At 37.6% G+C, this 12,884-nt stretch overlaps 1 protein-coding gene across 6 annotated transcripts in view; it reads left to right on the plus strand.

Moving 5' to 3' along the window:
* MATN2 (matrilin 2) overlaps nt 1-12,884 on the plus strand; it is a 69,448-nt gene that overhangs the window by 29,603 nt on the left and 26,961 nt on the right. For all 6 annotated transcript variants that reach the window (XM_035546346.2, XM_035546347.2, XM_050709017.1 and 3 more), the window contains exons 5-7: nt 550-672; nt 5,453-5,575; nt 10,029-10,151. In XM_035546346.2, the coding sequence (XP_035402239.1) occupies nt 550-672; nt 5,453-5,575; nt 10,029-10,151 (369 nt within the window). The remainder of the gene's footprint in view (nt 1-549; nt 673-5,452; nt 5,576-10,028; nt 10,152-12,884) is intronic.

Raw genomic sequence — 12,884 nt, forward strand, 5'->3', positions numbered from 1 at the left:
GTTAGACCAGGAACTGAACTGACCTCATTTGCTGTAGAAATTTTTCCCAAGAGATTTTTTGCTTGGGAGGGGTAACTTGCTATGGTATGTTGCACAAAACTGAAAAATGATAAAACTCAGAAATGAAAGGCTTTTGGTGCCCCATTTTCTTTTTCTTTCCTTTTCTATCCTCATCATAATTTATTAGGGTTGATTGTACACAAAATTAAAAATAATAAAAAGGACACAAATACAAAAAATATTTAAAAAAGAGAAGTACACCCATTAAATGTTTCAGAGAAATATTCAGTCAAGTAAATCCACTAGGCACCAGTGTCCCAGTAATTGTTGTTGCCTTCAGCTGAAGGAATGAACTCCTCAGCTTTGAGTGGTTGTTGTTGCTGTTATAAAAGTTTCACTATGTGACAGAATATCAGCATGTTCTGTTTTGAAATGAGCTCAACTCTAAAGAGCTGTTCAAAGATTTCTGAAAATTATTTCCAATATGCAGTCTACCTGTATAATATGGAAGGGCAAAGAACTTCATATTCGTGCAATTATGTCTTGTAGCTCAGGACCTCTGTGCTGTGGAGAAACATGCCTGTGAGCAGATTTGTGTGAACACGCCTGGGTCTTACGTCTGTCAGTGTTATGAAGGGTATGAACTTGATGCAAATGGAAAGAATTGCATTGGTGAGTATGAGTTTAGCAGTCCGCTTTTATCTTTTGACACAAATCAAAGGAAAATTAAATGTAAATTAATGTCCAGTTTGGCCATAAACAATGATGACAAAGCTGTCTTCTTCCACATGGGTGGTAGATAAGGAAAAATGTATATTGACATGTTTGTAGGCCCTTACTTATAAGGAATAATGACTGGGAAAAATTGTTCCAATGAATTTCACACAGAAAAATAACATTGCTATCTTGAAACTAAGCATCTAGTGTTTTATTTTAGAGCCATTCAGGTGGCCAGCATGGTACTGGGATGTTATATATGGCCATTCAAAAACAAACAAAAGCAGACAAACTTGGTAGTTCCTTTTCAGGCAGAAATTAGAAATTAGACAAAGACAACGTGAAAGTGGACAAATTATTACCATTTCTCACTTGGTTTTATGGTTATGCCAAGAGAACTTTCAAACTCTTTGAAAGGATGGCTTTAAGGAGTGGTTGGTCCCCATTAAAAGAACCCATCCAATATGTGTCTAATTTTTACTATGGGTAGTACAGAAGCAAACATCAGGTCTAAGACGGCTCAAAACAGCAAGCATGGAAATACAGTACAAAAAATTTTGGACAAAAAACATACTTCCTTTTCTATTAGCATATAAGTATCTCACTTTTTACTTCTTTTCCGTTTATACACAGTAAATATTTTTAATATAATTGTGGTACATTAGGCTATTGCCCTTCTCATAAATGTTTCATCCCATACTACATTTCAGGAAAATATTGTCTTCTGTAATCCACCACAAACATAACCTGTCTCTTATTACCTTCACAGTTACTATGTTGCAGAATAATCCTATTCTGAGGTGCAAAGTAGATGACAGTTTATGGAACTGGGCAATCTGTTTATAGTTTCACAGGGGGCACACAAATGAGGTTTTGAGGTTTTTTAGACTTGGAATAATAAATGCATTTTTAAAGAACATTGACTCTGTACTTCTCTCCAGAAATGTTTACTGTACATGTAGCCTCATGATCCTCATAGGATTGTTTACAGTTCTTAACATAATTTAGCATCAACATAATCTGGGCACTAACATATCCCTTTAAGAACCTGCTTTCTGAAGTTGAATTGTTTTGAAAATGCAGCTAATAATGGTTGCTCAGGCAAGAAGGCCTTTTAAATGATTATAGCCCAAATTTCTACATCTAACACTCCACAGGATTTCATCCAGTAACCTTAGCCTAATCCTCATGTCCTTCACCTGTGTCAAGGTCAGACTTTTCTCTGCTATTGATGTGACTATATCATTGAAAGAAAAAATCCATGACTTCTCTTAGCAGGTTTTTGTATCCCTAATTCTTTTTTACCATATATTTAATCTGAGATATTCATACTTATTGTCGTCAGCTGTTATTGCTATTTTGTTACGTTCTCTTCCTCATTTCTGAAGGGCTAATTTCTCTAGTTAAGAATCTAAGGCAATGCTAACTGCTTTATTAACGCACCTGTCAGCCAGTTACCTGGATGGCAATAATTAAATAAAAGCTCACAATCAGCAGCTTACAATGCATTCATTTAAAGTGACCATTGAATAGTGAAGTAGTCTGAGTGTTTGCAACACACTGTTTATGAAAAAATTTACAGATTAAACAATATTTGAAACTATCTATTCAGTGATAATTATGGTTAGCAAAGCGCTACCATTTTGCCTTTTTAAACAGCTTTTCGTGTTAACTGTCTGCCTTTCATATGAACAAAATCCTGCCAGTTATAAGTTTGGTGGCAATGAGCCCTTCTTTCTACATTATGCTGCTGAACACACAGCCCTCTCAATCTTGGTCCCACTCTCCCCATCTTCTTGGTGTTGCTGGCCGTGGTGTCTTCTCTTCCCTGGCACTGTTGCTGAGCTGTCTCCATACTGCTGCAGCTGTTGGGCGTGGGCTCTTTTCTTCTGGCAGTGATTTGGCTGCTGGCACCTGTCTGCAATCCTGGCACTGCTGCATTTTTTGGCTGTTTTCTAGGTTTTAACAAGTCTTCCATGAGTCTTCTTTTCTCCTACTCCACACTGTTTTTCATTCTCCTTATGCCTTTACTTACTTTGCCACATTTTCTTCCTAGGCTTTCTTCTACCCTTCTCCTTAATTTAATTAATTCTCCTAAAAAAAATATGAAAAAATATATAAACATCACAGTAGTAAAACAGCAATATTAGAGAAAGGTAACCTGTGCTGCTCACAGATCGGAGAGGGCAACCTGAGCACCTAGGGTGTGAAACTGGTAACTAGATGTAAAAGATAGCTCTCATCACTTAGCAACTAATTCCAAGCAAGAAAAACATGGTGGAACAAAAATAGGGAGATGACAACTGAATTCATTGCTTGCTTGCTTAAAAATATCATTAATTCAGAATTAATTAGAAAAGTTTCATATTGAAATAGGCATGGGCTAAAATTAAGAGTTCACATTCTGGTGTCTATCCCGCGACTCTTGTGACAATAAGGAAGTATAAAAATAATAAAACTTAACAGAAATGAGGAAAATATTATTTTGCTTTGGTCTTATACAGATGTTATGCACTTTCTGCAGGATTGCAGTGCTTCAGTGTAAGAAATGTAGATTTATAATTCTTTTCAGCCTTTTCAGGAAGATTTAAGTCCTCCAGCAACTTACTTGCTGACTGACATGCTGTTGACAATTTTCCCATCTAAGCAAGTACCACCAAAATGAAACGTGAAGCTGAAAGTGAAATTAAATTCTAGGTAGATTACTAATGCCAGTCTGCAAGGATAAGCCAGTCTGCATGGAATAAGGGACTGGGGGAGGGAGTGGAAATAAATAATACGTATCTCCAAAAGCAACTGTCAAGAGAATATTCTGACTTCCTAACTGTCAGTGGAAAGGCTTTATTTAAATTGATATGCTCATTATTGGTAGAGGCCAACAGACCTACTTCTATGAGTAAGAGGTTCCCAGAATTAACATATGTGAAGCAAAGCAAGCATGGTAAATTCAGTGTCTTGTATGAATTATTTATTTTGAGGTGTTTCTTCTTAATCCTTTTTTGCCCACAGTACATTAGCAGCTGCATAGACCTAAGAAGGCACAGTCCTTCCCTGGAAGAGATTGTCATCTGAAAGTGCTTGAGGCGATAGTTACTCAGATGTTGATAATAAAGCATTCTAAGACCTGTTGAACCATTCAGATGTCTCTCAACTTCATAATAATTAGCTGGGCAGTTACAGATGTTGTGGTAGAAGTGCTTGTTCATTAAGGTTTAAATGCAGAGGAGGAGGTGACATTATGGAGGGATTTAAATAGGCTATTTCCCAGGTATGGTGCTGTATAGAAAGAAATTGTATGTTCTTTCACTTATTTATTACTGTGTCTTTTAAAACAGTTGAAAATGTGTATGTGGTTAGAATTAATTTAAGGGGAAAGCTGACTAATTACATGACACATTATATCCTTGAAATATATATTCAGCAAATACATTTTTATATGAAGCTATTCAGTATGGAAACAGGAATGTACTTGCCAGGAAAATGGTCTCACATGGTAGACAGTAAGTAATCTAATTTGACTCCATTCAACACATTTATTCCTAAGAATAAATCTTCCTAAAGAAGCTCTTTCAAGGTCACTAAATGGATTACCTGCTTTCCTGACCAGACTTTGACTAAATATCTTAGCACACCTGAGTGTGCATTATTTGCAAAGGGAAGGCTATTAAAGAAAAAACTGTTTTAATTAAAGCAAACTTACAGCCTCTTAAAACAGTTTGGGAGTATCCACAATATACAGCAATAAAAAAATTAGTCAGTTGGCAGAGAGGGGGAAGCTGTCTCATTAAACGTCTGTGAAGCTGGGCATATTGCTCTCTTCTGCAGAAAGAATTAGGTAAACTTGCCTAATGTGGGCCTGGAAGCTTTTGGGGGTCAGAACACCTGCCTTGTGACTTGTCTTTGATTTCTTCTAAGGCTTTACGTGTAAAGAAACAGCTCAAACTGCAAAGAAATAATATAATTTATTTTGCTCCTTTAGCACTTTTAAATGGGCTCGTCTGAGTAAACTCTAAAGTGTTAGAGTATCACCCTTTTGGCAATCTATCTTGCAAATATGGATTTGTGTAATAGGTGAGCAGACTTATGAAATACGTGACTAGACTAACTATGATGTTTGATTTCTCTCACACAAAAGGCATTATATAAGCAAAATATCAGTGGTGAAAATCAGCTGAAGCGTCAGACTTTGTAGCTGCACCTGATTTGTACAGGATGATTTTGGACCAAGGTAGAGGGGATAAATGTATCATGACAGTCTTCAGTGTAGGAGGTATTGCCATAGGTCTCCTATGTATTCAGGCTACTGGAACTAGTCTTGATAACTAGTATAGCTAATATTTTAAGGAAAAGTAGAACAATTCCAGGACTGGATTTGGAGAGACAGAAGACAAAACTAAATCAAACAAACTTTGCTTTGCCCTGGTCTCTGAACAGAGTTGCTGACTGAGTCATGGTTTCCAGATCGGAGAAAACGCTTTGAGAAGTTTCCTGACAATAAGGGAGCTGATAAATGTTCAAAGGATAGGAGAAACAATCTGGGACTCAAATGAATCTGATGTACCAACTGGTAATTAAAGTACACTGCTTTTTGCAGAAAGGTTGTTCAGGAGAAAAATGATGTCAGTTTTTCCTTTTTTTCTTGTAGTTACTGTGTATAACTAGTACCATAATCTCTATGTGTAATAGTTCTAATTTTGTTTTTCTGATTATATATGTTGCTCTTGTTCTTTTTCAGTTGTAGACTACTGTGCTGTGGATAACCAGGGTTGCCAACATGAATGTGTTAACACTGAGGACTCCTATTACTGTAGATGCTACCCAGGGTTCATTTTAAATCCAGACAAAAGAACTTGCAGAAGTAAGTAGTGATAAGCTTTAATTATGCACAGTATGTACTCTTTCTGTCCAGTTCTCAGCAGTAATTCTCCCACTGTTCCTGGGAACACTGAATAATATGTTAGGTATAGAAAATGTTGGAGTGCCCTTGAATCCAAAGGTCATAAAAGCAATGAAAGTTGTTTTTGGAGGTAGTTTGGATTTTAGGGAGAGAGAGTAGGTGGAGGGGCCCCTTCTATAAACAGGAAGCATTTAACATGAGACCAGGCTCCTTTTTCAATAGTAAAAGCCAAAAGCTTTGTCTTGCATATTCTCTTTGATTATCCATATATTTCATTCAGAATATCATCTCCCTAGTTGGATAAACAAACAGGTCTGTACAAGATGATTTATAATCATCTTGGTTTGTAAGACAAGCTAAAATTAAACAGAGTGAGTAGTTCCACAATCAGAGAAAACATTGCAGCCTATTTTGCTATGGATTTTCCTCAATAGAGAGTTCTTTGATACTTGTGCCAAATCTCTGGGAAAATCAGTAGCCTCTATAAAACTTCCATGTTTCCACCAGCTTATAATAACTTCAGAGGTTTCCTTGTTTGTCAAACTTGATTGACACTGGACTAACAAGTTCAAAAGTTACCAGAGCTGGGGGGGATATAAAGCGGAAGAGAACTAATAGACCAGAAAATACTCTTGCTAAAGCTTCCCTTAATTGGCAAAATAAGCTAAAACCTCTGTAGTATGTAATGTCATAACTCACTTCAGGAAATGTGAAGGGAAAACTTTAATGTATACTCCTGGTTACCTTTTTTCATAAATGCAGACCTTGGTAATGAAACTTTAGTGTTGCAGCTCTAAGCTGACAAAACCCTTTAGTTTTTAGCAAAGTGAAACTACTGATGCCATTGATGAATATAGTCCATACTGTCTAATAAAGTGAACAAACATTATTTCTGTAGCACTGTATTTCTGTTTTGTTTTTTTTAAAGGCTTGGGGGCATTTCAACACTTAGTGAAAGAGATGAAGTTAACCTATTGACTACAGTGCATATTATGCTTGTTATGTCACTTAATTTTAACATTTAGAAAGAAAGCATCTAATTCAGACTGCACATCTGACCTTAAGATTCAGGGAAAGAGACATACCCCCAAGCAATTCTTCTTGCTGAACTTCAGAAGACTTCTGTTTGTCCAGTTGTAAAGTTTATCAAGGTTTCTCTATACTGCCGTTTGCTTTCAGACAATGTCCCTAATTTAATGTCGCCCACAGATTTGCTGAAGGCATACAGATGGACTATTGCAATGTATGGCTACAAACTCTTCAGAAAGGATAGGCTAGGAAGGAGAGGCAGGGGGCTAGCCCTCTATGTTAGGAAATGTTTTCATTGTCTACAGCTGAAAAATGGTGATGACAGGGTTGAGCGTTTATGGGTAAGAATCAAGGGGAAGGCCAATGAGGCAGATGTCATAGTGGGAGTTTGCTATAAACTGTCCAACCAGGCTGAAGAGGCAGACACAATATTCTATAAGCAATTGGGAGCATTCTTGTAGTAGCTAGTGCTTGTTCTTGTGGGGGACTTCAACTTACCAGAAGTTCCCAAGGAACAGCACCCCGCTGGATCTTTTGCTTGTTAACAGAGAAGGACTTGTTGGAGATGTGAAGGTTGGTGGCCATCTTGGGCCTATGCCCAAGATGATTATGAATTAACAGAGTTTTCCATTCTTGGAAAAATAAGGAGGAGGGGTAGCAGAACTGCCACCCTGGGCTTCCAGAAGGCAGACTTTGTCCTGTTAAGGCAGTTCTGAAGGGCAAAGGAGTCCAGTAAGGCTGGACACTCTTCAGGAACGCAATGTTGAAGGCGCAGAAGCAGGTTGTCGCCACATGCTGAAAGATGAGCTGGTACGGAAGAAGATTGGCCTGGTCAAACAGAGCAGTGGCTAGAGCCCGGGAAGAAAAAGAGGGTTTATGACCTTTGGAAGAAGTGGCAGGCCACTCAGGAGGACTACAAAGATATCATGAGGCTGTGCAGGGAGAAAACTAGAAGGGCCAAAGCCCAGTTTGAGCTCAGTCTGGCTACTGCTGTTAAAGACAAAAATGTTTTTATAAATACATAAAGAAGAAAAGGGAGGACTAAGGAGAATCTCCATCCTTTATTGGATGTGGGGGTGAAACATAGTGACAAGAGATGTGGAAAAGGCTGAGGTACTTAACGCTTTCTTTACCTCAGTCCTTAGCAGCAAGACCGGTTGTTCTCTGGGTACCCAGTCCCCTGAGCTGGTAGGTAGGGACAGGGAGCAGGATGAAGCCCTCATCATCCACAAGGAAACGGTTATCATCCTGCTAAACCATGTAGATGTAGACAAGTCTATGGGGCCAGATGGGATCCACCCGAGGGTACTGAGGGAGCTGGTGGAAGTGCTCACCAAGCCACTTTCCATCATTTATCAGCAGTCCTGGCTATCAGCGGAGGTCCCAGTCAACTGGCGGCTAGCAAATGTGACACCCATCTACAGGGAAGGCCAGAAGGAGGATCCAGGAAAATACAAGCCTGTCAGTCTGCCCTTGGTGGTGGGGAAGCTCCTGGAGCAGACTATCTTGAGTGCCATCACACAGCATTAACAGGGCAACCAGGCGATCAGGCCCAGTCAGCATGGGTCTATCAAAGGCAGGTCCTGCTTGACGAACCTGATCTCCTTCTACAGCAATGTGACATGCTCAGCGGATGAGGGAAAGGCGGTGGATATGGTCTGGCTAGATTTCAGTAAGGCTTTTGATACCATTTTCTACAGCTCAAACTCTCAAACACTTACTAAGCCACTTTACCTTACACTTGATGTCTTCTGAGCCTTGCTAATAAAATAAATCATGAAGAAAAGAACAGGGTAGATTTTGATGCTAAAGAAGTTGAGACAACATGAGAGCTCTTCAGAGCAAAAGTGTGTTCTAGTTCCCATATGTTATGAATCACACTGCCTTTGAGTTCACATAAACAACATGAAGGAACAAACTTCAGAACACTGGATTTAAAATGTTTGTAAATTAAAACTTTTAACATAAATTTCTACATGTTTGGCTTATGTACTGAATCTCAGTGACAGTTGCCAACTAGCCAAGACTCACACCCATGCCAGACCAGATCGCTGTATCAGTAAGCAGGCCTGGGCCAAGGGCTCCAGTTTTCAAGATCTTGTGATTATCAAAGAACCGTGGCTTTCTGTTCAAAAACAAAAAGTAAGCTTCAATGCTCAAGGCTAAAAAAAAAAAAAAAAAAAAAAAAAAAAAAACTTGAAAATGTAAATGTTATCAGTACAGTCATGCATGTCTTACAAATTTTCTCTGGGAATTACTCCAAATTTCTCAGAATGAAATAAAAGGAACATGGCTCATTAGGGGAATCCTGCCAACACCAGCAGAGTACTCTACGTGTGGCAGAAAGAGAAGAGGGCAGTAAATTCAGATTGTCAGTGAGGAAGGTAGAGGTAATTCCCAGCTGCTGAGTTAACTGTTAAGAGGACTTTTGCTACTATTGCCACTTGGCCTATTATTAGTGAAGGCTTTCATCACATATAAAGGCTCGATTGCATTAGTCTACCGCATATACTAGAAAAGAACAGTTCCTGCTTCAGGAAGTTAATTATCTCTGGGAATAATAATTAAGCACTGAATTTCGGTTTTCAGGTTGTTTAATGAAGTGTTCAAAAGTGCCGGATATTATTAAAAATATAACTTACTTGATTTCCGACTCATTTATCTATTTTTAGCTGTGATGAAGGATTAAAACCATTCTTTCCCTACAATAAATTTGTTAACTCCCCTTATATAAAGCTAAAAGATGGCCACACATCACATCTAAGTGAATGTCAGGTTCTTTGACTTAATTAATAGTGGTTAGCGCTACGGGGTAAATATCCCAGTGCTTACTGCAGTATTATCTTCCCTTCTAAGGTATTTTGTACAAAAGTAGTAGCTGTTTCTAGAGTTTGCTCATCTTTCCTATGATGAGCATTTTAAATGGAAGAGCTATGCAGCAAGCGCTCAAGGCTTTTAAAAACACTGATGCTCTTGATGGCCTGATTGTCCCGCTTTGATCTAATGAATAGCATTCAGAAGCTTGGTTGTGTATTTATTACAGATCATATCAAACTTGCTCTGAGTAAAATAAATAGGCAATTTTGATGCGGCAGTGTATAGGGCTGAGCTGTGAAATGTTGAGAAATATTTAAGATTCTAATTTCTATACTGCACGTAGTACATGTGTTCTCCAAGAATTCATTTAAGAATACATATCAGGTCTACCCTAGTATAACAGATTATTTGTCAGAAAGGAACATTTTATTTTCACAGTTTGAAACAATATGGTAAAAGTTCTAAATGGTGCACGAGGAAAAAAATAAAAGAAAATGATGTAAAAGTTTTTTGCCTAGCTTATATCTGAGGAATTATATTTCTCACTGACACAATTTTTTCCATTTAGGACCAGACTATTGTGCTCTTCAGGACCATGGCTGTGAACAAGAATGTGTTAATACAGATGATTCCTATTTTTGTCGATGCCAAGAAGGGTTTAGACTTAATCCAGATAAGAAAACATGCAAAAGTGAGTAATCCTTTGGACATAATGAAGTTCATCTGCTTTTATTTCTTAAACCAGCTGTGAATGGTTTCCTTTCTGAAAGGATGAAAGTTTTCTCTATTATAAAGGTTGAAACAAATCTTTCTTTATAAACTTGAATTTTAACTGAGCCAGTCATGCTGGAAAAATACATAGTTTGCTGTTTCATAGACTAGGTTGTATATTACACATTTTTTTAAGAGATTCAGGAAAACATAAAGTATAATATAGAAACCACAGTGGCTAAAAAAACAAAAAGTTTGTTTCTTATTTTCTTTCTGTCATTGTCCTGTAGTTACACAAACAGATTTTTTTTTTTTTAATTTTACCTTGCTTTGCTGCTGAGTTGCGTTAGCCAAGGACAGATGTATTTCATTAGCTTTGAGAAAGTAATGGATTGGTAATGTAGTTATGAGAAGCAACTTAAAATCACACATGAAACCCCATACAGTTTTCTTCAAACTGTATCAACAGCCTCAGCAATGTTAGAGTTCCAAACCAATTGTACATATTATTTACTTCACAAAGCCTTTTGTGTTACAGCTTGTCCTGAGATGGGGTCCAGAAACTCAGCAAGTTTTCAATGTAATGCTGTTAATAAGGAGCTATCTTGACCTGGTGAATCAGTTCTAGGGGGGGAATTGTACTGATATTTTATGAGTAGGAATCTTGATTAGAGCAACATAATTATATTTCTAGACCCTCATAAAATTTATCTGTTTTTACAACTATGTTTTCTTTCAGTCTTAAAGATGTTTTCTCATGAAGCATCATTATGTACACAGTGCGGTTTTTACAGCAATCCATACTCTGGCTTTTATTATGTGTATGGTATTTTAATACATCCAGGTTTTTATAGAATGGATGTACCTTGATGAGGATAAGCGTAAAAGAACTATATTGTCTGGAATACTTATTGCTAAGGATTTAATTAAGAACTAAAGACAAATCATAACTCTCTTTTGGGGTACTTTTCCTTAACTTTAGGGGACTCTGGATTTGGCTGTAAATCTGGTGACTTTTTCAGGATTGAGCTCCCATTCCAAAACTTGTTATAACAAAGCTCATGTTAGATAAACTTGTAAAGTAAAGTAGAACATTTGCATATATGTCCTCATTATAAATCAGGAAGAATACATCGCTGGTGAGCAGCACCAGGCATTCCTCCTCCACCATGCACCATGGTGCATGAATTGTAATGACTACAGGAGCAGGGGTATGGAGTCAAAGTGCAGTCTTGCTTAGCCAAGTATTTGCAGTCACCTCACAGATCCACGGCTCACTATCAGATGTGCACAGTTTTAAAAGCTGTCCGAAGCATAGAATCTGGTACCATTCAACAAAAGTGAGTTTTTCCAAGCTGTTTTACTTCAGAAACCCTCACGACTGGCTTGAATTTTTCAGTGCTTTTCTCTCTACAGAAGTAAACTTCTGTGATTTTGGTCAGCATGACTGTGAACATGAATGCATTAATATGGAAGAGTCACTTGTGTGCAAATGTCATCCTGGATACACCCTACAACATGATGGCAATACGTGCAGAAACAAGTATCTCATGCACTGCAGCAACTAGTTACTGCAGTGGGGTGAGGTGTGAACAGAATGAGAAAATGCTCCTGAGTCCCTTCTGAGATCTTTTTGAGCTATGCAAACCTATGTTTCTGTAAAGTCAACCACAAACCAGCCCTAGTGAAGTCATGATATAGTAAGATCCCAGATTCAATATGGAACTAAAGCATCATCTTCTCCAATACAAATAACTGGGAAAAGCTGTTCAGCCATGGTGTCAAACACAACGGCAGAGCTTACTCTGGAACATCTGTATCATTGCTATGTGCTATTTAACTGCAGCACACTTAAAACTAACGTATGCTGATATGTGGAGATGTGTAGAAATCTCCCCCTGCAATATGTTTGCACTTTCATCAATCTGTTTAATAAAGTGTCCTCTGTTAATAAGAATGCTACTAAAGGAGGGACCAGTGTTGCACCAGAAGACACCAACAGCACGGTCCACTTCCTGTCACCTAGTTTTCAGCAGATACTGTTGTTGTTGTTTTTTCCAGAGAACCATTTTGCACATCATCTAAAATATTGGTAGCATTTTTGCCTGATGTACTTATGATAAATTTTTCCAAAGGAACACTCTGTCACTGAAATTAAAAATAGTTTATAGGCTAGGGAGTAATTATTTTTAAATAAACTATGTGTGATAAAGCCGTATTTAAAGATACTTGGATGTGTTGCAAGAACTTTTTTAACAATTATGTTTTTAGGCTATCACAAGTTGAATATCTAAAAATAAGTATTTCCCAAGACACAATTTTTTTAAATACAGACCTTTCCCCTTTTCCCTCCCCTTCTCTTCCTTAAAAAAAAAAAAAAAAAAGGCAAATATGATGAACAAATTTACAGTTATACTATTTCTTAAAGCCTGGAAATTAGCTGCTTTGTGAGTACTCCACTCCTTGAAAGCATGTGTTAAAAGATTCTGCATTAGAACCCAAAGTATTTAAATGTTAAAATTCACATTAGTGTGGATGTTTGTATTGTAAAAGATGGTGCCAAACTACAGATGCATTTTTTCACACTCCTTTTTTTTATTATTATTTTCTTCTTTTTTCCACATTTTTTGTGTGCTCTGAGAAGTTACACAAGCCTCTTCATGGTGATGTAAACCCTTGGAATAAGGAGACTGTTCCAGCTGGAACTTGCTTC

Source organism: Cygnus atratus, chromosome 2 (assembly GCF_013377495.2).
Source record: "Cygnus atratus isolate AKBS03 ecotype Queensland, Australia chromosome 2, CAtr_DNAZoo_HiC_assembly, whole genome shotgun sequence".
Lineage (NCBI taxonomy): Eukaryota > Metazoa > Chordata > Aves > Anseriformes > Anatidae > Cygnus > Cygnus atratus.